This window comes from Vulpes vulpes, chromosome 4 (genome assembly GCF_048418805.1).
Source record: "Vulpes vulpes isolate BD-2025 chromosome 4, VulVul3, whole genome shotgun sequence".
NCBI classification, from domain to species: Eukaryota; Metazoa; Chordata; class Mammalia; order Carnivora; family Canidae; genus Vulpes; species Vulpes vulpes.
In genome coordinates, this window is record NC_132783.1 from 50,327,870 (window position 1) to 50,351,883 (window position 24,014).

A 24,014-nucleotide genomic window follows, 5' to 3' on the forward strand; every position below is an offset into this window, starting at 1 on the left:
GGTTGAGAATGTTGAAATAAATTATCCTCAAGAATGCTAACAACCTAAGGGAAATGGCATATTCTATCAATTAAAATATATGCATAGAGACATGTTTTTATGGAGAAATAATTAACTTTAGTAAATATAAGAACCTTAACCTGGGTTTGTGGGAAGAAGGGGGGATTATGAAGGAGAGACAGTGAAGAAGGGGTAGAGTATATAGTCTGAGGAAGAGCATTTGGATTTGGCTAGATTCTGCTGTGCTTAAGTTCTAGGAGAAGTTCTAGAAGATGATATATATACTCACTGCCCCTAGCAGCTTGTGGGAATAGTTCTCCAACAACTGGGTTAACTACCTCTAACATTATATTAGCAGGCTTCAAAGGAATTAATTACAGCACTCTACAGCAATATAGTAGAGCACAGGTAAAATGGACCCTATGTTAATGAAAACAATTATCCAATTCTACATAATTGGGCTATTTCTATCTCCTGGCCAATAGCCCATTAATACCTCTTTGGTGATGTGAATATAATTACTTTTTTTCAGTAAAAATTATGCTTAATAGACTATTCAAAAATTCATATCTATGAAGCATTCAAATCACTTAACCTCTCAATCTGTTCATCAGCAACAGTAGGACTCTAGACTATAGACAATCTCTAATACTCCTTCCAACTGAGAGACTCTACGATTTCAACAGGGAAGATGACCCAAGGAACAGGGTCTGCCCAAGTTTAAAAACCACCACAGATGAAGAAAGGAAACTGCAATATTCTCTGGAGCGTAGTATAGAAGCATGCTCTCAAGTTCCGTTTCACATTTGGAAAACATAGTAATAACTGGGTTTCCAGAAGAAAAGGAAATAAGGCTTATATGAACTAGGATTTCAGGAGAAAAGCATGAGTGTGAGGGCATCACCTTATCATTCTTGAGGTAAAACCAGACTTTGGAACAGAAAAGAAAGGAAGGTTAAAACAACCTAAAGATAATTACTACTTTCAAACCAAACTGCAAAAGAGCATACTCCTGAGAGAGAAATTTGTAGAAGTTGACTCAATTAGATAGCACGGTAGTTTGTAATATAATTAATTCAAAATCACAAAACAAATTCTGTTTGTCCCCTATAAGAAAAATTAAATTGTTTTTAAATATACACCTTTGAAACTAAGTCTATCCTCCTCTCTGGAGTATTTGCTAGTTTGTAATACAGTTCCGCAAAAAATTAAAATTAAAAACATTTACTTGATAATTTCTCTTTTTAGGAGAGAAAACAAGCAAATTTAAACTTTGCCATAAACTGTTTTTATATTTCTCACAGAACAGTCTACTCCAAATGAGAATACGTGCTCTTTATTTACTTAGGTGCAAGTTGATGCAACTGCTAATATCCAATGAGCTCTTCTAGGAGCAGTAGTCAAACAACAGGAAGAGAGAATGGATGTAAACAATAAAGGGTAAATTGCAGATACTAATTTCTGATTTTTAAAAAAGCAATTAAATATGTTTATCAAAACAAAGATAACCTATATTTAGCATTTTTCCTCTTCTGCCTATGAAGAAAAGTGGTCTAAGTAATTAAAAATAAAATGAAACAAAACCTAAGTCTATTTCTTTAATCATCAAAAAAGACCTAGATAAGAGGAAGGTTAGGATTGTTGCTAAAACAGAATTATTGCCTATTGAAAAGAATATGCCTAGGGGTGCTTTGAGGCTGGGCCAAACTGCAAACTAATTACAGGCCTGCAGGTAGGACTTTGAAAGAAGAGTGCTGCCTTGTCCTGGTTTGCCTCTCACTGGGCCTAGTTTGTCCCTTTTGCCCCAACCCAAATCTTAATACTGCCATTTCTACTCTCAAGAGTCCTGGTCTAGAAGTTAAATCATAAGATCACTCTACTTTAAATTAAAGGGTATGGTCACAAAGGCATAGGTAAATATCAGTATTGGTGAAAAATAAAATTTTAGCCATCTATTTCACATAAATTTAGAGTGAAATATTATAGCTGAAGAAATAGTTAACCTCAAATTCAGTTACGTTGGGACACCTAGGTAGCTCAGCGGTTGAGCATCTGCCTTTGGCTCAGGGCATGATCCCGAGGGTCTGAGGATCAAGTCCCATATCAGGCTCCCTACGAGGAACCTGCTTCTCCCTCTATGTCTCTGTCTCTCTCTGTATGTCTCTCATGAATAAATAAATCAAATCTTTAAAAAAATGAGTTACGTTAATAATGGCTTTCAATTTTGATTTATATGCTGTAAAAAAGCCATAGTTGTAGATCTGAATTAATGTTTCAAGAACAGAGAATAAACAGGGAACCCTATCTGATCTCAGGTATGACAACCACTTTCTAATGCACAATCCAGACTAAAAGCCATGATGGGCAGTGTTTTTAAATTGCAAGTTCAATCTCCTGAAATACGAATATTGACAATTTCTAGAACCTTCAAGTCCATATTTCAAATGTTATTAAGTTTGTCCTTATAACAAATGAGGTGGACAGGAAGCAGGAACAGGTAAATTTGAGATTTTCAAAGTTTCATTACTTATCCAGAGTTCACAGCTATGAAGTAAGCAAAGTGAACAAGACAAGATTTTAATATATAACTGGGACATCAAATCTAGTGCTTCTGTTTAGGGTAGTATATGCTTCTCTGACCACTGAAGATGCAAAAATTATCAATCATCCCAGGCTGTGACTGATTCAAATCACTCAGGTTCTCCCTCACTCACTCTTAATGTCTAATCTCTTAATCTACTCTAAATCCAATTAGAAAGCCTAAGAACAAGATTGAGAGATGCTAGAATCCCTCCTCCCCAACTGAGCACTCAATTTTTCATTTTGGCTCTCTTTCAAGTGACCAACTTAGTAAGAATAAAAAATAGTGAGATGGCAAAGTAAGTTCTAACAATTTCATTCCTAAATTGTCTTTATCGGATTAAGCCTTCACACTATGTATTATAAAAACAGGCTGAAAGGCTAAACTGCAAACAAAGTCACATAGAGGCAGAAAGAACACCAGTTTATTTGGATCCACTTACTTCCATTCCTCAGTTCAACCAGTGTTTTCACACATACATGCAAACACACTGCCGCTGCTTTCGTATTCTGACTCCAGAGCAGTGTTTGCAAATATTTCTTATCTGAGAATACAAATCCTTAACTATGAAGCAGAGTTTTCTGAGACACTAAAAGAATGAGGCTTGAAATCCCTAAAAGATTCCATTAGTATATCCTAAATGGGACCTGTATCCCATTTTGGCTTTGCTTCTGCCATCCTAAAAGCACAGTGTTCCTTTCCTTTAGCTAATTATGTTACAGATAACATGTCACTAAAGAATCCAAAATTCTATGGAAGTATTTTTACCCTTTCATGTTTTACCCTTCTATTTATTTACATAAGGGAATTCTACTTGTAATATGAAATTAGAAAAGCAATCATGTATAAGAATTTAAAATTATCATAATTTTATTCTACCTCTGATAACCTAAGATTCTGTCAAAGATCATTCAATTTTAAAATTATTTTGCACACCAGTCAAAATGGCCAAAATTAACAACATAGGAAACAACAGGGTTTGACAAGGATGTGAAAAAAGGGGAACCCTGTTCACTATCCGTGGGAATGCAAACTGTGCAGCCACCTGGGAAACAGAATGGAGGTTCCTCAAAAAGTCAAAAATAGAACCACCCTATGACCCAGCAATTGCACTATTATGCATTTACTCAAAGAATACAAAAATACTATTTTGAAAGGATACATGTACCCCAATGTTTATAGCATCATTATCAACAATAGCCAAATTATGGAAAGAGCCCAAATGTCCATCAACTAATGAATGTATAAAGAAGAAGCACTGTGTACATATACACACATACAATGGAATATTACTCAGCCATAAAAAGCATGAAATCTTGCCATTTGCAAAGATATGGATGGAGCTAGAGAGGATTACGCTAAGTGAAATAAGTCAGAGAAAGTCAATTACCATATGATTTCACTCATATATGGAATTTAAGAAACAAAGCAAATGAACGTAGTGGGGGGAAAAGAGAGGCAAACCAGGAAACAGACTCTGCATTATAGAGAACAAACTGATGGTTACTAGAGGAGAGGTATACAGGTGGGTGATAAACAGGTGATGGGTACTAAGAAGGTCACTTTTTGTGATAAGTACCAACCATTGTATGTAATTGATAAATCACTAGATTCTACACATAAACAAATAAAATAATTTGAATAAAAATAGTTATCATATAAATTAACAGCACTAGTCTCTTAGTATTAACTCTAGACTTTGATTTTTAAAAGTAAACTCATATTAAGGGGCACTTGGGTGGCTATGTCCATTAAGCCTCTGACTCTTGATTTCGGCTCAGGCACAATCTCACATCCTGGGATGGAGCCCTGCATCAGGCTCCCCACTCAGCAGGGAGTCAGCCTGAGATTCTCTCTCCCTCTCCCTCTGCCCTACCTCCATACGTGCATGCTCTCTCTCTAAAATAATTAAATCTAAAAAACAATATATTCATATTAAGAAATGAGAATGAAAATATATACTTTAAAAGACCAATAATATTTAGAATTAATATTTCTGAAATTATAAATAAGCACACACACTAATTAAAAATCATAAGGCTCTTGGTGTTATAAAGCCACTATTTTCAGAATATAAGTAGCTCAACACTATTTTAAATGGATCACATTTTAAATAGGAAACTACAGTATTAGGCAATGGATCTGAAAAAAAACTTAGGAAAGAATGACCAGAAAAAGTTTCCTTTTTTAGATCAAAATAGGGTTGATTTCTATGGAGGATGACCTTTCTTTTCTTCATCTGATCCAGGAAGAGGAATTATTGGAAAGCTGCTATCTGGGATGTGATACTTTGCAGTCATGCTAAAATAATACTGAATTCAAACTGACCTTGGTTTCTCTGTTCTCTGTTTCCTATGTTGGTGAATAACATCTGCATCTGCTCACTCAAGATAGTACTCAGGAATGGTGTTATACTTTCTTTTTCTCCCACTTCTGAAGAATGACCACACTAACAGATGCAAGCTCCTTAGCATCTCTCCTACATAAATTCTCCTCTCCATACCATTTGCCACTCACTATCTGGTACCTTCCTTCAACAACACACACCTAGAGTCCTGCCAAGATCTTCTAACTGGTTTCCATCTACCATATGCCACAATAGATCTTCTAACACAAAGTTAGGCATTTCTTAGCCTAAATTATTTAAAGAATTTCCATAGATCTCACAAGGACCTTCCTAACTTCTAGTCAGTCTCCTGTCTTGCCACATATCCCTCATTGTAATTTATGTTTCTTCTAAATTACTTGCCTTTTCCCTCTTTTGCCATAATATTTCATAACTCTGACTTTGGCCACCATGTATCCATGCCAGATGTTTTTTCATGAAAATGGTGACCAAACTTCTTTTTTCCATGAGGGTCAATTTATAAAATAGGCCACATTTTTTTCCATTCAAAATGAGAATATTTGAATTGCAAGAATTTTTTGGGAGGGAAGAAAGTACTTATAATACACTTTACTGAAGAATAGAAAGCTGATGACAAAATTGATACATGTGATATACATATATTACATATATATTATATAGAGAGAGAGAGAGAGAGAAAGCGAGAGAATAGAATATTATTTAGAAAAAAGGAAATCCTGCCATTTGCAACAACTTGAATCACCTTGAGAGGAATATGTTAAATGAAATATGTCAGACAGAAAAAGACAAATATGCAGGATATCACTTATATGTGGAATCTTAAAGAGCTAAACCCAGACAAACAGAGTAGAGTGGTGGTAATCAGGAGTAGGGGTGTAAGAAATGGGGAGATATTGGTCAAAGGATACAAACTCCCAATTATAAGAATATCAAATTCTGGGGATCCCTGGGTGGCGCAGCGGTTTGGCGCCTGCCTTTGGCCCAGGGCGTGATCCTGGAGACCCGGGATCGAATCCCACGTCGGGCTACCGGTGCATGGAGCCTGCTTCTCCCTCTGCCTGTGTGTGTCTCTGCCTCTCTCTCTCTCTGTGACTATCATAAATAAATAAAAAAAAAAAAGAATATCAAATTATGGGGATCTAAAGTATAGCATGGTCATTATAGCTAATAATACAGTTTTATATACTTGAAAGCTGATAAGAAAGTAGATATTAAATGTTCTCACCACAAAAAGAAATTGTAATTATGTGATGCCATGGAAGTATTAGCTAATGCTACTTGGTGTTTATCATTTTGCAATATATAAATGTATCAGATCATACCTTAAACTTATACAATGTTATGTGTCCATTATATCACAATTAGACTAGAAAAAAATAACCCCTCCTCTGCCTTCAAGGTTGTTTTGTGGAAGAGTTTTCCTCATTTCCTCATTTCTTCTGATTTATATGGATTAAAATATTTTACTGGAAATTCAATCAAGGGCCACATCATGAAGTTCAAGTGGCTATAAGAAGTTCTTTATCTGCTTATCACTGCAGTTTATAATATCTCAGTTTGTATTTGGGGTTAAGGATAGTTAATATTAAAATATTAATTAGCTTCCTTATCAGTTACCATAAACAGAATAACATCTAAGTAAGATCAAGAAAAAATTCTCTTCTTAGTAGTATTTCTAAGGACACTTTATAAAAGAATTGTTCATACTTTCTTACCCAAGGTGAGACAGAAGGTGCTAATGCTAGTGTACTATCAATCACAAAGTATTATATATTTTTTGAATATGTACTATAAAATATTAAAAGCATGAAATATTACAAGCTATGTCTCATTGCATTAACCTCGTTTTCTCTCTGTACATTGCTTCCCCTCTTCTCTCTCAGTTGAATACTTTAGGATACTCCCTGCACAAACTAAAAGGGAAACAAAGAAAAGGTACTCAATGATCGAGAAAGTGACTTGCTTGTGGAATCTATCACAGAGAGTGCCAGGCTTGAACACAAACTTCTCAATTATTCTCTGATTTACCATTTAATGATTATGGTATATTTTAAGTATTCTCATCCTCTCCAAAGAGAGTTAGGAACTGAGCCACACTATATGGTGAATGGGGTCTCAAGGCAAACATCATTCTCTAACCATGGTAGAACTGAACTGAACCCGTGGATTTCTCAGTGAGCAGATACAACAGCAGACACATCAGTACTTATAAATATAACTTATGTATAATACACATATTACTTACATATACATATGAATATATATGAAATCAACATTTGTGTAACACTCAGATTTATAAGACATGTTCAATAGTGTTGAAACCATGCACCGCTCCTTGCTCACATCACATTCCCTCCTTCCCACTCTTCACCTCAATTAACCACTAACCAGACTTCTGTATTTACCATTGCAATACGCTTCACAGTTTCTTTTTAAAAGTGCCCTATTCAAATTTTTCCTTATTGTTTACGATATTGCAATAGCCAGAAGCCAGCTGGGAATACACAATGCAGGTGCTCAGTACACAATATGTGTTGATAGGAACGTCAATCCAACACCTTTTATACATAATCTCCTGAAGTAGTTAAGAGGAAATCCACAGATTTTCTTTTTTAAAAAATCACCATATATACGATATATGGAACTAAGATAATCACAGAGGTCCTGGCTGTCAGCAGCATCTCCCCTGAAGGATAGTCTTTTCTCAAAAATATTCTTCATCCTGCCCCTAGCCTGTTTTATTCAGAGTATTCCTCTTTAGTCACCTGGAACCATTACTCCTCTTACAAGCCCAGCAGCCAAGAGCAAGTTCTATCTTCAGTATCTGGGCAATACTTTCAGAAAATAAACTATTTCTTCTCAGCAAGCCTGTGCATATGAGCATTCAGGGGCTGATTTTCCAGTTTATAGATTATCTAAAACCCTTTGCTCCTTCTTCCTTGCTTTTGGCCATTTCACTGCTCATTAGCATTGCCACTGAAGGGTAGACGGGAAAAAGAAAAAGAAAAAAATCAGAGCAGCTAGTTTTGCTATTTATTAACTATTTATCAACCACAACAAGGACTCTTGAAGAGAAAGATGTAAGTATTGGTCAGTTAGTTTTTGAACTATCCTTTATTTTCAATTTTTGTGGTTTGTCCTAGTCTCAATTACACTTACATAATTAAAAGTCAGTATAAAAATGTTTCCCCAACGGTACTTATTCCACTTGTAAAAGTAACTAATTTTACTTTTTCTTTGAGGTAATTTTCCCCCTTTGTTTACTAGGGTATAAAACTGTCATTTCCATTGTTTTATACATCCAGAAGAAAGTACAGATTAGTAACATGAAATAGTAATATAGTTGTAGGTTCTAAACTAAAGAAAAAAAGAAAATGTAATTTAATTTCTCCATACCCTAGAAACCATGCTTAATAGAATGATCTGATATGTCCCATTAAATTTAAAAAGGAACTAATTATTTTTATTAATTACAGAATAACTGGATCTTAAAGCTACCTCCTCCTTTACTTGACCTTAAAGCATAGCTATCAGGTCTATAGAAGACAGAAAGAAAAGAATAAGAGGGAAAAAGGAACATGATAGAGACTTTCCCTTACTACTTGCTAGGGCATGACCGTACTGACTGTGTAGTCTATAGGTATAAGACGGTGAAGGAGCAACCATTAGGAAACTGACTCAAAGTTCTGTGATAAATTAAGACCTTCTATAAGTGGTAATCTCTCTATAAAAATACTATATTTTACCTGAAATATATATTTGTTTTATGGCACTTTAAGGGGACCATAAAGATGGCATTTTGAATTATTACAATCTCCCATGCCCCAGCAGAATATAGTCAGACAACTATGAGTCCTGAATTACTCTACTTCGGCTTTCTGATAACACAATATGATCTCAGAAGGCAGATATATTTAAAAATGTTTTTAAAGGATGGGAAATGGGGGATCCCTGGGTGGCGCAGCGGTTTGGCGCCTGCCTTTGGCCCAGGGCGTGATCCTGGAGACCCGGGATCGAGTCCCACGTCGGGCTCCCGGTGCATGGAGCCTGCTTCTCCCTCTGCCTGTGTCTCTGCCTCTCTCTTTCTCTCTGTGACTATCATAAATAAGTAAAAATTTAAAAAAAATTAAAAAAATAATAAAGGATGGGAAATGGGCAGCCCAGGTGGCTCAGTGGCGGTTTAGTGCCGCCTTCAGCCCCGGGAGTGATCCTGGGGACCCGGGACGGAGTCCCAAGTCCGTCTCCCTGCGTGGGGCCTGCTTCTCTGCCTGTGTCTCTGCCTCTGTGTGTGTGTGTGTGTGTGTGTGTGTGTGTGTGTGTGTGATGAATGAATAAATAAAATCCTTTACAAATAAATAAATAAATAAAAATAAAGGATGAGAAACATGTCGTAAGTGAATAGCTCCGTAATCACCTGAGTACATACTTACTCAATAAGTATTTGCTGAATCAAAAAAAAAAAAGAGTCACATGTTATGGTTTTCATATAAACCTAAAAGTAGGGACACCTGGGTGGCTCAGTGGTAGACTGTCTACCTTCAGCTCAGGGTGTGATCCCAGGGTCACAGAATCAAGTTCTGCATCGGGCTCCCCACAGGGAACCTGTTTCTCCCTCACCTATGTCTCTGCCTCTCTCTCGGTGTCTCTCATGAATAAATAAATAAAATCTTAAAAAAAAAAAAGAAAAAAAAAACCTGGGGCAGCCCTGGTGGCACAGCGCTTTAGAGTCGCCTTCAGCCCAGGGCATGATCCCAGAGACCCAGGATCGAGTCCCATGTCTGGTTCCCTGCATGGAGCCTGCTTCTCCCTCTGCCTGTGTCTCTGCCTCCCTCTCTCTCTCTCTCTCTCTCTCTCTCTGTGTCTCTATGAATTAATAAATAAATAATCTTTAAAAAAACCTGAAAGTATATTTTCCGCAAATGATATATGAATATAATGATATACACAATTTCTCTACAATGACAGATAGAATTCCGCAGCTTGAAAATAATGAATTATAAAAAATATCCAAAATATACCCTGTCTACACCACCAGGAAACAGAAAAGTAATCCCTCCCAAGTCTGTGTTTGACTCACCACCACACTAGTGATGTGTTAAAAATTTTCAATATTTTTGTTAATAAGAAATTTACAATCGTTTTCATAAAAAAATCAAGCCTCCTTTGGGCTCTGTAAGAGTTGTTGGCATTTGTAAAAAAAATTCACTAGTTTTCTGTTATCACCAATTATAAAAGCCACATACAAGAAACTGGACACTGAAGAGCATGATCATAATTACCACTATACTACCAACAATTTTCTCTGTCGTCAGATTGTGGAGATTATCTGAAGAAAGAATCAGTCTTCAAAATTTTTAATTCAGTTTAAGCTACATGCAACAGAACAAAAGAACTGACTCTCTTGTCCCACTTTAACTCCTAAGATATTACTTGGCCTTCGGTTTTTAAAATACTAAGCCAATCTAAAAGGTGCTCCTTGTGAGGCATGTCATTGTAATGATTTCAAGATTAAGTACCCTAAGCACTCCATCAATTTTAGGTGGCCGTTAAACTCAAATTTGTATTTAAACCTGCTAAACATTTCCTTCAAATGACTGTATTTCACTACCCCAGGAAGTTATGAACTAGCAAGTTTAAAATAACTTTTGATGTTATATATTAATTATGTTCTTGGCTCTAGCCATACTCAGCTAGCTTTTTATTAATCAGCCATTGCTGTGCCCAAACCATGGGACTTCTATCTCCTCACTGTTCATGTATTCCATGTTTATACATCAATTAATAGATGTAACCAATCAGAAATAATATGTGACATTCATATTGCATTCTCTCAATAAGACAAAATATTTTTATAGAGGAGATAGAACTGGAAATGAGAAAGAACACAAATATAATTCACCTACTACTGGCATTCTTATTTTTATAAAAATATTCTAATTTTAGCGGCAGACCAATGAAATGTACATAACTTATGTGTGCATTAACAGGAGACCAGTGAAAGAACTAAGGTTCATTTTCAGAAGGCTGAATTCTGAGGTTAGAATATTTAGAACATTTTCTTTCCTCATTGTCACCTATGACTAAAGATCTGTCAGCTATAGTATGGCACAAATAGAAGTGAAAGTTCCATAAAAGGAAATATTTAAAGGTGTCACTGAAAATTAATATCACATGAATCTCTTTCATCTGTTTAATTTCTATGTGGCAATGACATGAATTGCCTTAGGAAAAAACTGTATTTTTTAAAAATTGTCCTAAAATGATTTAAGTAAACCAAATATATAGTAGAATTTACATAGAGGAAACCCAAAATCAACTGAAACATAACTGTAACAAGAGGATTTCATACTATTTTAATACCAGTTATCATACAGGAATATTGTGTGTTCTTAAAATTAATATATTATTAACACACTAAGTGTTGAATCTATTTATTATGATATGCCAATGCTCCTAAAGGTATAATCCACTCATAATTTCAGGTAAAAATTTTTACATAAATTTTAATGCTAATCTGGGAAATTAAATGAAGCACAAAAGTAGAAAAAATAATAGAGTCTATTTCAGAGAGAGTGTCTAAACTCTAATCCACTGGCACGGGTCCAGTTTCACATGGTCCAAGATTACAAAACAAAACAAAAAGCAACAACAAGGACAAGCAAACAAACAAACAAAAAATAGTGCTATTCAAACACTTACTATCCAAACTCAGGAATCAAATCAAATAGGTGTGAATAAAAAATGAAATTTTATTTTAAATTCTGTAACTGAAAATGTTCTCATACTTGAAACTTAAAAATTTACCATACCTATCCCAACCCCCCCCACCTTTAAAAACAAAGCCCACCTTTTACCTCATAGTCCCACACCCAGCACTCCCTAGTTCTCCCTCACAGAAAAACTGAGCGGTCCCCAAGTTCCATTAAATATTCAAATCCTCAGGATGCCTGGGTGGCTCAGCTGTTGAGCGACGGCCCTTGGCTTAGGGCATGATCCTGGAGTTCCGGGATCGGTGTGGAGTCCCACATCGGGCTCCCTAAATGGAGTCTGCTTCTCCCCCCGCCTAAGTCTCTGCCTCTCTCCTTCTGTGTCTCTCATGAATAAATCAATAAACTCTTTAAAAAAAATACTCAAATCCTCCCCAATCAGTAGTCATTCTCAGTCCACTGACAGTACTTTATCAAACTCATGTCTATCCTAAGCATTTCCAAAACCAATAGTCAAGTCTCAATTTTCATTCACAGAATTTGACAGAGTTTTTCATTTCCTCCTTGAAATGCTTTTCTCACTTAGCTTCCAGAACATCACACACACTTACAGGTTTTCTTTCTCACAGGCCACTCATCTTTCTCTTTTCCTGGATCTTAGTTTCCCTAACTTCAACATTTTAGAATGTCCAGTGGCAGTCTTGGCATTCTCTCTATACAAGTATCCCTTATGTGAGCTACTTCTCCCATTGCTTTAAAGACCATATCTAAAATGATGAATTCCAAATACACAGCTCAAATCCCTAATTCCCCCCTAAATTTCAACTTAATTAAATTCTGAAATTTGATGTTTAAAGGGACACCAAATTTAACAAACACAAATTTTTATTTCTATCTAAAACTTCCTCATTGTCCCATGTTCCAAATTTTGGTTAATAGTAACATATTTTACCCACTTTTTCAAGTAAAGTATGTTGTAAGCCTCTTTACTCCCTCTGGATTTCTTCTAGCCAAGCAACCCATCAGAAAATTCTATTTCTCCTATATTCAAAATATATCCAGTCTGACAACTAACTACTCATCTCCTTCAGCAAACAGCTTAGTCCAATTCACTATCCTCAAACTAATTTTCATATTTGTACTCCAACCGGTCCACCCAGAGAAGATTATCTTACTAAAATAAAAACCATTTCATATTGTATTTTTTTATCTCAATCCTCCAGTAGGCTCCCTATATGCCTGGAAGATCTAAATACTTTACCATGACCTATAAAGTCCCTACAGGATCCTCCCTAGTTGCCTCTCAGACCTAATTTCCTTCCACTTCCTACTTTGCTCAGTAGTAAACTGCATATTTGCTCCACACTGACTTTCAAGATGTTCCTTAAACAAATGTTTCCTTACTGTCTTGTTTCATGGCCTTTATCTCTGCTGTGCCCTGCCTTCTGATATCAGATATCCTGTCTTTGAGTCCAGTCTCTGCTCCAGTGATTATTTCCTCAGAGAGGACTTACCAAACTACCCTATTCAAAATGGCATACTTTCTTCAACTGCCATTCTTTCATTTTTGTTCACACAATTTACCATTAAAACATATAGATTCTAGTTTATCTTGTTTTTGCCTCCCCCATTGAGAATGTAAGTTCCTTAACTTACAGAGTAAGAGACATAGCTTACTTGTTCAATATCTTAACTCCAGAGCCTAAAAACAGTGTGTCATAGAGTATGTCAGAATAAACATTTACTGATTGGAAACACATTTTCCCAATTAGCATACATACATGTTGTTAGTAATTCCTACCTTACCACGTAGTTTCAGGATTATTAACTTCTAGAACTGTAATGATTTTGACAATGAAGCAAACGTCTCATATAAGGTTACCACCTAAAACTCAGGTGTAAGCCAATAAAATAATTTATTTTTAAAATAGTACTTTGAATTATTTAGGGATAAAGGAAAAAGTGTAAGAACTGCTATTTTTTAAGATTGTTATTTATTTATTTATTCATGAGAGACAGAGAGGCAGAGATATAGGCAGAAGAGGAAGCAGGCTCCTGTGGGGTGCCTGATGCAGGACTCCTTTCCAGGACCCCGGGGATCATGACCTGAGCCAAAGGCAGACACTCAACCACCAGCCACACAGATGCCCCAGAATTCCTATTTTAATATAATTAATTACTTAATTTTTTTTTTGAGCAAAAGTATTTGTTAATAAGAAACTTAACTACAGAGATCTAAAATTTCTTAACACACACAGGCAGGCCTTATACTAAGCTTCTTGTGCTTGCTCTGGCCTTCCCTCTATTCACTCAAGGAAGCTTTCAGTGGATCACCCAGCCTCAGCTTCACACTAATAGCCACTTGACAACAGTAGAGTTAAAGCCAGAGCACCTGGAGCAGGAATCCCAAATTACGAAGAACACTGAAGAAACACTGGCTATTTCCTTTATACTCTGTATCATTGAGTGATATTGGACATATGTTTATATTACTAGTGTGCTTTGAGTTTATAAATTCTAAAGGCTATTGTAGGGATCCCTGGGTGGCGCAGCGGTTTGGCGCCGGCCTTTGGCCCAGGGCGCGATCCTGGAAACCCGGGATCAAATCCCACGTCGGGCTCCCGGTGCATGGAGCCTGCTTCTCCCTCTGCCTGTGTCTCTACCTCTCTCTCTCTCTCTCTCTGTGTGACTATAATAAATAAATTTAAAAAAAATAAAATAAAATAAAGGCTATTGTAGTCTATGCAGGTTAGAACAGAAGACTACTCGTCCATCAACCTTAATAAGCACTAGCATTGTGGTACAAGAGTAGCTCTGAACGGAACACCTTAGCACCAACACTACACAAAACAAAAACGAAATCTAAAACAAAAAACAAATCCAGTTCTCTCAATCTGACATTGGAGTTATCTAGAATATCTGATAAAATATATTATGTATAATTCCTGTTCATATCCCCCAAAATTTTAATTTGAGTGATTAAGATTGTATGCTCCATTTATTTCCTCTGGTATTTTCTTCTTTTAAATTCACTCTGAACCTAGCTATTAGATATAGCTATATGAACCACACTTGATTGTATATCTTCTTCCAATTCCTCAAATATAGGAATGTGTTTTCATTTTAGTTCACATAATTTTAGAGGTTAAATGAAAATTAGTCTAAATTTTGTTTTAGCATTGATAGTAAATGAAGAGTAAAGAAAGTAACTTCCTAGGGCTTCTAGGTTCAGTTGGTTAAGAGAGCATCTCTTGATGTCAGCTCAGTTCATGATCTCAGGGTCCCAGGATTGAGCCCCATATGGGTATCCACACTCAGTGGGGAGTATGCTGGAGGATTGCTCTCCCTCTCCTTCTGCTCTCCCTCCATTTGCACACACTTGAGCACTCTCTCTCTCTCTCTAAAATAAATAAATATATTTTTTAAAGGGATAACTTTCATTTTTCCTCAATTAGCCATTGATAAAATTTGTACTTTGTCCCAAACCCTTGAAATTCAAATCCAGAACATTTTTTACTATGTCCTAACTTCCCCCCAAGCATGTAATTCACAGTCATTTGAAATTTGTGTCCATACCCAAATGCTAAAACTCACTAATGTAAATGACTTGAATCCACATAATAATCAATCCCAGAATTACTTAAGTATTTTCCCGTATCCTTTAGATATCCATCTGATTGCTTATTTGTCCTCTAAATTCTTAATTACACTGTTTTTGGGGGTTTTTAATTTTATCTATTTATTCTTGAGGGACACAGAGAGAGAGACAGAGACATAGGCAGAGAGAGAAGCAGGCTCTTTGCAGGCAGCCCAATGTGGGACTCAATCCCCGGACAGGGATCACTCCCTGAGCTGAAGGCAGATGCTCCCCACTGAGCAATTCCAGTCATCCCCATTAATACACTATTTGAACTAATTTACTCTAATTAATATTGGTGCAAGACAAGGTCTAAAATAATATGATGAAGTATTCATTGATTTAACCTAGAACTACATTCTCTATGTGATTTTGCTAATATTAAAACGAATTCATCAGATTAAAGTTGAACTAAATTTCATTCTCCATTAGTCTTGTAATGGAACATGCAAGAAGGAAGATTTTACCTCTTCAAAAAAATTAAATAAACAGAAAATTTACTAAGTGACCACAGATACTGGTTATAAAAGTATAAATTACCACACAAGCCCAATGGGACTGGTAGTGGTGGTAGTGGTATATGTTTGGAAGACACTGTTACACTACATAAAACTTATTATTTACCAAACCAAAATTATCTGAAAACATATATGATCACGCACAAAACTCAATGGGTAACATTGTTTTAAAATACATCTGTATTTGTGCTTATGTATATGCTATTTCATAGCTCTGTGTGTTTCATGTTATAAACATCATTTAGTCTGGCACCCCAAAAGTTCCATGAATAAACAGAACTACCACAGTTAAGAAACTGCTTAACAAGCTCCATCCACTAATTTGCTTACAGCAGCAATAATAAGCAAATTTGTATCATTTTTGGTGTCTCAGATTTTTATGGAGAGAATAAGTATTATAGAATATATTTCTGTTGTATTTTAAGTTTGTGACAAATTTACACCATTCAGTCTAGCAATCTAATCTACCTGGAGAATTGAGGGTGTTGACACATCCTAGAACTAAATTTTTATAAAAATAAAAGACAGGGATAATATTTCCTATTCTTTTTGGAAAATAAAAACCACTGTATCTTACAGCATCATAGACCTCATTGAATGACATTTTTTCTGAGAATTAAAAAATACGTATCTCATGTGATTTTCAAGTAGGACTACAAAGGAACAGCTCAGAATGCAGTGACACCTAATGGCAAAGCTATCTTTATAGCCATAAACGTATTTTCTAATAAGCATTATATTTGCAGTAAAACTGTGTAAGTATTGCTACTCACCAATATGCTGTCTATAATCTGAAATATCATGAAAATCCAAAAGCAATACCAAATACTTTACTTTTTAAGAGTAAAATAACATAGGCAAGTGAAGGAAGGGGGGAAGAAAACTTCCAGATTAGAAAGTGTGGTTTTAAAATTACAATACCCTTTGAGATAAAATTACAATATGATAAACTTAGCCTTAGGAATTAGAATTAGATATAATTCCTCTTCCATCACTCCTAACAATCTCAACCGGCATCTACTGTTTAAAATGTTGAAAGTTAATAACTTCAATTTTTATTCGTATCTGAATTACAATTTAGGAGATATTTATTGGGTGTACACTTCACTTGGAGTAGAAAGCAAAGGTCCTTAGTGTAATGGCTTATTAGTCATGTCATAGTTGATACTGTTGATTAATAACACTGTCTAACTTAATGCACATCTGAATTATGCTTCAAATAACTGTATTAAGGATGCAGAAAAGAACAGTAAAGTATACCCTTACTTTAAATTCATAAACTATTGTTCATACACTCTAGAAGTTCACACTCTATGTTATCCATAACATAGGGAGCAAACAACCACTGCAGATAATAAAGGGATAATTTCAATCACTGAGATATCTTATTCGATGCAAGGAGTTCTTGATGACGCCTGGGGGCTATTAATGTGAAGGGCTGAAAAAGAAACATGTTGGTAGAAGACACAGTACATCTTCTGGAAATACTTTTACATTCCATATTTCTCAGTGCAGAAATCATGAAAAAAATGTTGCTTCAAACCTGCCATCTATTATTGTTTTCAACAAGGTGACATTTTATTCACCCACCAGTTTTGTACTTTAATTTGAACTTTCTAGTGATGAAAATATTCCGTGCATTGTTTTAGGCTTCTGAAACATATCATAGTTAATGATTATGATCTCAGAGGATAAAGTATCATGTGCTTATGAGAAAAACATAAATAAACGTCTGTTTCTATTCCCTGTTGGCATGAGGCATTTTACTATGACTGCTAACAACAAAACTCTGCGAGTGATTTTTGTAATATATGACTAACTACAGTTTGAGCATATCCTTGTCGAGATCCATAACTGAGGATAGCTCATTTCAATCAGTTCTGTGAGCACAGGAAGCAGATAAAGAAATGAGCATACATTAAACTGTTAAAACATGAGATCCTCCATATTAGATTTGAAGCAAAACACAAACTGTGCAGTTGACTGGAAATGCCACCTAATCCCTGCTTAATTAAAGCAGTGCTCTACACTCCTGTTGTGTTTAGGGAGTAAAGAGTGTGGAACGACTGATGTATGAAGAAAATAGCAGTCAGCGTGGCTAATCTCAAAGACTTTCGAGCTTTCTAGCTACATAAATCAGAGCGACTTTTGAATAGCCTCATAAAACACAGTATCATTGCCATTCCACTCACGATTTTTTGGTTCTTCCTACAGCATGCAGATCATTAGGAAACTTCTAAGCAATCAAGTAATGTGGGTCTGATGAAATTACTCAATCAATGCACAGGCTCAAAGTAAAAGCATAATTCAAAATTATAGATTTTATACATCAAAAGACCTTTCTTTTGGGGGGCAAAGACTATCACAATCGAGGTGATTCACTTCTAAATACTGTGTTTGTGAATGTGCTTTAAACAAATGTATGTAATTACCAAGTATCTTGAAATATGATTTAACAGAAACTCCAAGTAATTGTGTATGATATTAGCACATTTTTTTACTGAAAAAAATACACTGCCACTTCAATCATTGGAGTTTAACTATTATGATATATTTCATCATGGTAGTGAACTCATGTGTTTAATAAAATATATTAGAGTTTAAAATATGTAATTGACTTTTAAAAACTACCTGCATGAAATAAAAAAGAGAGAGAAGGATGGAGTTTTCCTATATATAATTCTGTTCAACACCAAAAGGGTTCAATATTTAAAGAACCTATTAGAACAATGTCTTTTTTATCTTTCTAGCTTGCCAGAACTACATATTGCAGCTACTTTCTACTTGAACAACACACTACATGAGGCTAGAAAAACCTTTCATTTCTGCATATCTCCTTATAACCTTAGAGTTGAAATATTCACTTTGCCTTCAGTTTCATCACATTCATCCCTTAAATCCTGACATAATACATTTGCCATAAGCATATTTCTCCCATTAATTATTTAAATGAAGGCAATCACCTCCTAAAGATAATTCTCTTTTGCTAATCAACCTGGTAAACTGATCCAACGAATATTAACCGATGGTTTAAAACTTTAATATGGGCATTTAGATTTTAATTTATTATACTTTGGCTGGTACAGAAGTGGAAGCAGAAGGGGCTTTTAACCTCTGACCTGCACACAAATTAGTCTTGGTCATTCTTTTTTTTTTCTTTTTTTTTTTTTAATTTGGGAAGTAATATTAGAGTGTCATAAAAGATATGAAGCATTTGAAACATTTATCAATTTGCTAGCTTTATGGTAATATGAGGTAGCCTATAAAACAAGCTCAACCTCTTGCCTAATGTGCTAATTGCATTCAAGTCAAATTGCCTGATAAGTATTCCTTTTAATAGGATATACACAGTTCATGCATACAACTAATTTTCCAAAGAAATATGTAATTTGTACACTGTTACCTTTTTTTTTTTTTTTTTTGGTCTGGTTATAAATAAGTAAGCCATGTCATACTGACAGACAACAGAGCGCAAAGGAAAAAATACAACAGTTGTGTTCTATTTAGAAACAGATGATCAGACTGCATTGTCAAATAGTAGTCATCTGGTAAAGGACAGCAAAGCGCTGTAGGTGTTTGCAAATAATAAATTTATCCTGTACACCACAGAATAAACAATAAGATAAGCATTTATCCACAAGCCTTTTCTCCTGAGCGATGAAGAGCATAAGGCATAAAGAAACCCCTAATCATAAAATGAGTGTAAAGGTACGTGGTGATATATATCCGCATCCTGCTCCAGTCCTTTACAACTGGACATCAACCTAGGGCATTTCTTGAAGAGGAGCACAGTTCGGGTCTGAATTCTATCAGAACATTACGGAGCCCCTGGAGAAGACCGTAATTCCTCCCTGAAAAGTTCTAAGCCCACAGGCCCTGTTAGCCCCCAGGCAAGACGTGATCTAGCGCTTAAAAGCTATCTAGTGCTTCGTTCACTTCCTGCATAAGCTCAGGGCCCTGCGAATCCTGACCTCATCCCCCTTACACAGAGACACGTGTGGTTCTATTGATACAAATGACAGGGAACGGCAGACATGTTCACCACGACAGCCTCTGCGACCCAGGCGTGCCCTGGAGCCGGGGCTGGCAGGCAGAAGGCCCCGCTCGCCCGGGCCCAAGAGCCACCTGCAGCAGGTTCCCCTCCAGGGCTCTGCGGCGTGTGTGCGCGCGTGCATGTGCACGTGTGTGTGTGTGTGTTGGGCAGGGGAGGGGCAGGGGGACGAAAGGAGATGCTGAGACCCATCTGTCGCTTCAATCTGAAGACCATCCAGCCTTGCGGGCAGGTAAAAGTCCCGGAGAGGGGTCTCTCTCCGCCCCAGTAAATGAACCTCGCTGGCCCGCGGACGCCAATTTCCGAAAAGGAAATCGTCGCATTAACGCAGAAAAGGCTGCAGGAGCCCGTCTCCACTCGGCTCTCACGGATTAGCGAGCGAGGAGAGCTGGAGCCCGAAGCCGCGAGCGCCGTGCATGACAATGACGCGCGGCCCCCGGCCCCGGCCGCCCGCGCCCCCGCCCGCGCCCCCGCGCCCCCGCCCCCGCCCGCGCCCGCGCCCGCGCCAGCCGCGGCCAGTCCCGGCCCGTCTGGTTGCCAATAGGTGGGGCCACGAGCATCCCCGAGCCGGCTCGGCGCCCTCCGTGGAGTCAGGCCTCGGCGGCGAGGCGGGTGTCTGCAGGGCAGCCCACGAGCGCGGCCCGCGCGCCCCGCGCTTCCCGTGCGCCCCGGGGCCAGCGTCGCCGCCGAGCCAGGCCGGGGGGCGAGTGTGCGAAGCCGCGAGGCGCGCGGCCCCCGGTCCTCGGCTGCTCCGCCGCCAGCCCCTCCCGCCCCGGTCGCGGCCGCTCCGCGCGAGTCCCGCAAGGCCGGGAGGACGGCGACGGGGAGAGCAGGCTGGGGGCGCCGCCAGCGCCCCGTCACCACCGCGCAGCGCTGCGGCTAACGCAGCCCGCTCACGTTGCAAAACCACCTGTTCGATCCGAAGGCAGCTCCCCCCACCTCTCACCCCGGTTTTCGCCTCACAGGTGACACCTCTTCTCTCCCCTGAAGATACATACAGACATACATATATATACATTTATATCATTTTTTTTAATAGAGCAAATGTACATCCGGGAAAGAATATGGAAGGTAGAGTCGATGAAACTCCTCTCCGCTCACACTTCAGCCCACCTCCCTCCGCACCTGCCCCGCACACACGCACAACTGGGGCAAACTCGAGACCCCCGAGCACCCAGCACGCGGCGCGGTCCACCGCGAAACAACGGCCCAAGTCGAGGTTCGAGCATCCGCGTCCTGCCGGAGGACTGAGCAAGTGAGAGGGGAGGTTAGCGACAAGGGGCAATCAGCCGAAGCCGGCGCCAAGAAGCCACACGGAGGGCGGGGGGGGCAGGCAAGGGAGGCACCGCGAACCCCAACGTCCCAGGTACCCACAGGCAACACCTGCCCTTTCTTACCGATGTGAATGATTGAATCCGCATTCGCCGAGTCCCAGGTTCGAGACCACCAGATGGACAAAACCAAGAGCAAGGGGAAAACTTCCATCTCCTCGTACGCTGAATCTCTTTTAGGATGGTTTCTCTTTCAATATATATATATATATTTTTTAAAAACCAGCCCGAAGAGTTTGAGGTCACGATAGACTTTAGCGCAGCTTTTTCTATTTTTTTTCTTTCTTCTTTCTTTCTTTTTCTTTTTTCTTTTCTTTTTTTTTTTTTTTTTTTTTTTTTTTTTTTGGTCAAAATTCCTATCGCCAAGAGCAAAGCCTTTAATCGTCGCTGATGATGGCAGAGCGAGTGCGAGAGCCCAGCCTGAGGAAACCTCCTTCGCAGAGCCGTGTCACTTGGAGGGGAATTTTGGCATCGCCAGAGTTGTTTGCAGTTTGGCTTTCAAAAAATGTAACCAGCCTCGGCTGCTCTCGGGCAGGGGCAGAGGCTGGAGCTCAGACCATCCCCATCGCTGCGCGGGGGCCGCGGGTCTCCAGTCCCAGCTCCGCCGCAACTTCCAACAGACCCCCCGCCCCCCCACCGCCACCACCACGCCGGATGTTCCCCTCCTCCTCCCCCAACCAAAAAAAAAAAAAAAAAAAAAAGCGCCCCCCGCCCCCGCCCCAACGGCCCGCAGAGAATCACTTGTCCTCGCTGCCAAAATAAAATCTAAGTGCAAAGGAAAGATTAGGAGGTTCCAGGCGGAGCAGCCAGATTCCGACAGGGAAGGGAGAAAAGCCCTCTCCAAGAGGGGTAGTAAAAGTGAACTTCAAGGTAATGCAGATAGTAATGCAGAGAAAATGCCTTTTCTGCGCGAGGCGGGGAGCGGAGCTCGGCGAGGCGGGCCCGGGGAGCCGGTTCGCTGGGGCGCGGCGGCGGGGGAGTTGCGCCGGGCGCGAGCCGCGGGGCCGGGCGGCGGAGGAGGGAGCGGCCGCGGGCCGCGGGAGGCTCGAGGAGCGGTTCGCCCGGCGGGATGCAGGAAGCGAGCGGGGAGCGAGCCTGGCAGCTTCAGCACTAGCCCCACGTTGCTTAGAGATGGATCACCCAGGAGAAGAGCGAGCCCGCGAGGGAGCGGGGCTGGCAGGCGGAGACGGGGAACCGGGAGAGGAAGAGCCTCTCTCTAATAACCACCTCCTCCCCCTATCTGCAATACAAGGGAGAAACAAAATAGTGCTCTCATTTCCCTTGGAATCTTCAGCTGGGACTGAGGAAAAGGCAGGACTCCCGGAGGAAAAAAAAACACGTTGAAGCTTTCTGTGTTGGTTTGCTTTGGTTTGGTTTTGTAGGAGGTGGAAGGCCACCTGAAACAGCCACCCCACTTATTTAACCTTGCTAGTGCTATTCTCCAACAGGTATTAGACTTTTTTTCTAGTCTTTGCCTGGAATTAGTCACAGTGGATAAAAACAAATTAGGGACACCTGGTCACTAAGGGAGAAAGAGACCTAGAAAGCTCTTAATGAGATTTCAATTATAAAGTTATAAAAAGGAGAGGACGTGCTAATTATTTTTTATACGGTGATTTTTTTTCTCTCTCTTTCTCTCTCTCTCCAGAGTATTTTTAGGCAATCAGGATAACGGATGAAGAACTTGAAATTTTTAAAAATGTAGTAATTAAGTAAAATACATGCTTCAGTGAAACATTTGATCCAAGTATTACATTGAGTACATTGACAAAGGACCTATGTATATAAATTCAGAATGAGGAAGACGATTGCTTCCCCATGAAAAGAGCTGAAAAAGTATTGAATGACAGCCTCCCAGTCCCAGAATGGAAGGATTTGGGGCACGCTCAATCCTTGAAATATAGTCCTGACAATTGTGAGTGACTTCCTATCTTACAATGATCATCTGATACCCAGTCTAACCCCACTTCAGACTGGAGGTTTCTTTACACAGCCAAATAACTAGTTGAGGCCAGATATTAACAGGCCTGACGTTATTTCAGTTATACTTGGACTCCTTTGGAAAAGTTGCTATTTGAGATGTGTGGATGTCAAATTCTTTAAACAGCCTTTCAGAGCCCTCCCTTACCTACATATTTGGTAAACCTCTTTTCTTCTTACTTGATACTTTCTAGCCTGGTATATTGGGCTAGTATGTCTCCAAACATAGTTGTACATTCTCACTTCTGTGAAATGCCTTCTTGCATTCATCTTGTGTACTTTTTTTCCCTGTACATTCCAGAAAATGGGATACCATCTTGTTACCTAAGTCAATAATTCTGTTGGAAGGTATCTATCCATCCTCCCAACCACTTTTTCTTCTGCCTCTTCAAGGCTTAGTTCCAATTTTGACCATGAAATAATGTCTAGTCCTTTAATATGGAATAAATCCATCCTTCTTCTGTGATCTCACAGCACACGCTACCTTTATATTAGAATTAGATGGGACTACTTCTGAATTTGATGGTCCATGCCGGGAGAGTGAGGACCATAGTTTATTCATGTTTTGTTCACTGCAGCATTTTACATAGAGCCCCTTTGTTGACTTGGATTTCATCATTTCCTTCTGAATCTGGCATAAATCAGTGCTTCCAAGAAGCCATCACTGATTAATTTGTCTCAATTTTGATCATTCTTTTATTTTTCCCCTTAGTATAAATGTACTCAATTTGATTATATTAATGTTATTGATGTCATTTTACTTCTTACAGAGTTCTGTTGTGATTTCATGGATCATATTTTGTTGTTACAGATAATGAGTTTTTTTTTTTTTTAAAGAATG

General features: G+C 38.6%; 1 protein-coding gene across 3 annotated transcripts in view; it reads right to left on the reverse strand.

The window, feature by feature from the left end:
• The window catches only part of GRID2 (glutamate ionotropic receptor delta type subunit 2), a 1,472,825-nt gene extending 1,450,662 nt beyond the window's left edge, over nt 1–22,163 (reverse strand). For all 3 annotated transcript variants that reach the window (XM_026015616.2, XM_072755651.1, XM_026015615.2), the window contains exon 1: nt 21,260–22,163. In XM_026015616.2, the coding sequence (XP_025871401.1) occupies nt 21,260–21,347 (88 nt within the window). In that variant the 5' untranslated portion in view covers nt 21,348–22,163. The remainder of the gene's footprint in view (nt 1–21,259) is intronic.
• Nucleotides 22,164–24,014: the final 1,851 nt, after the last annotated feature.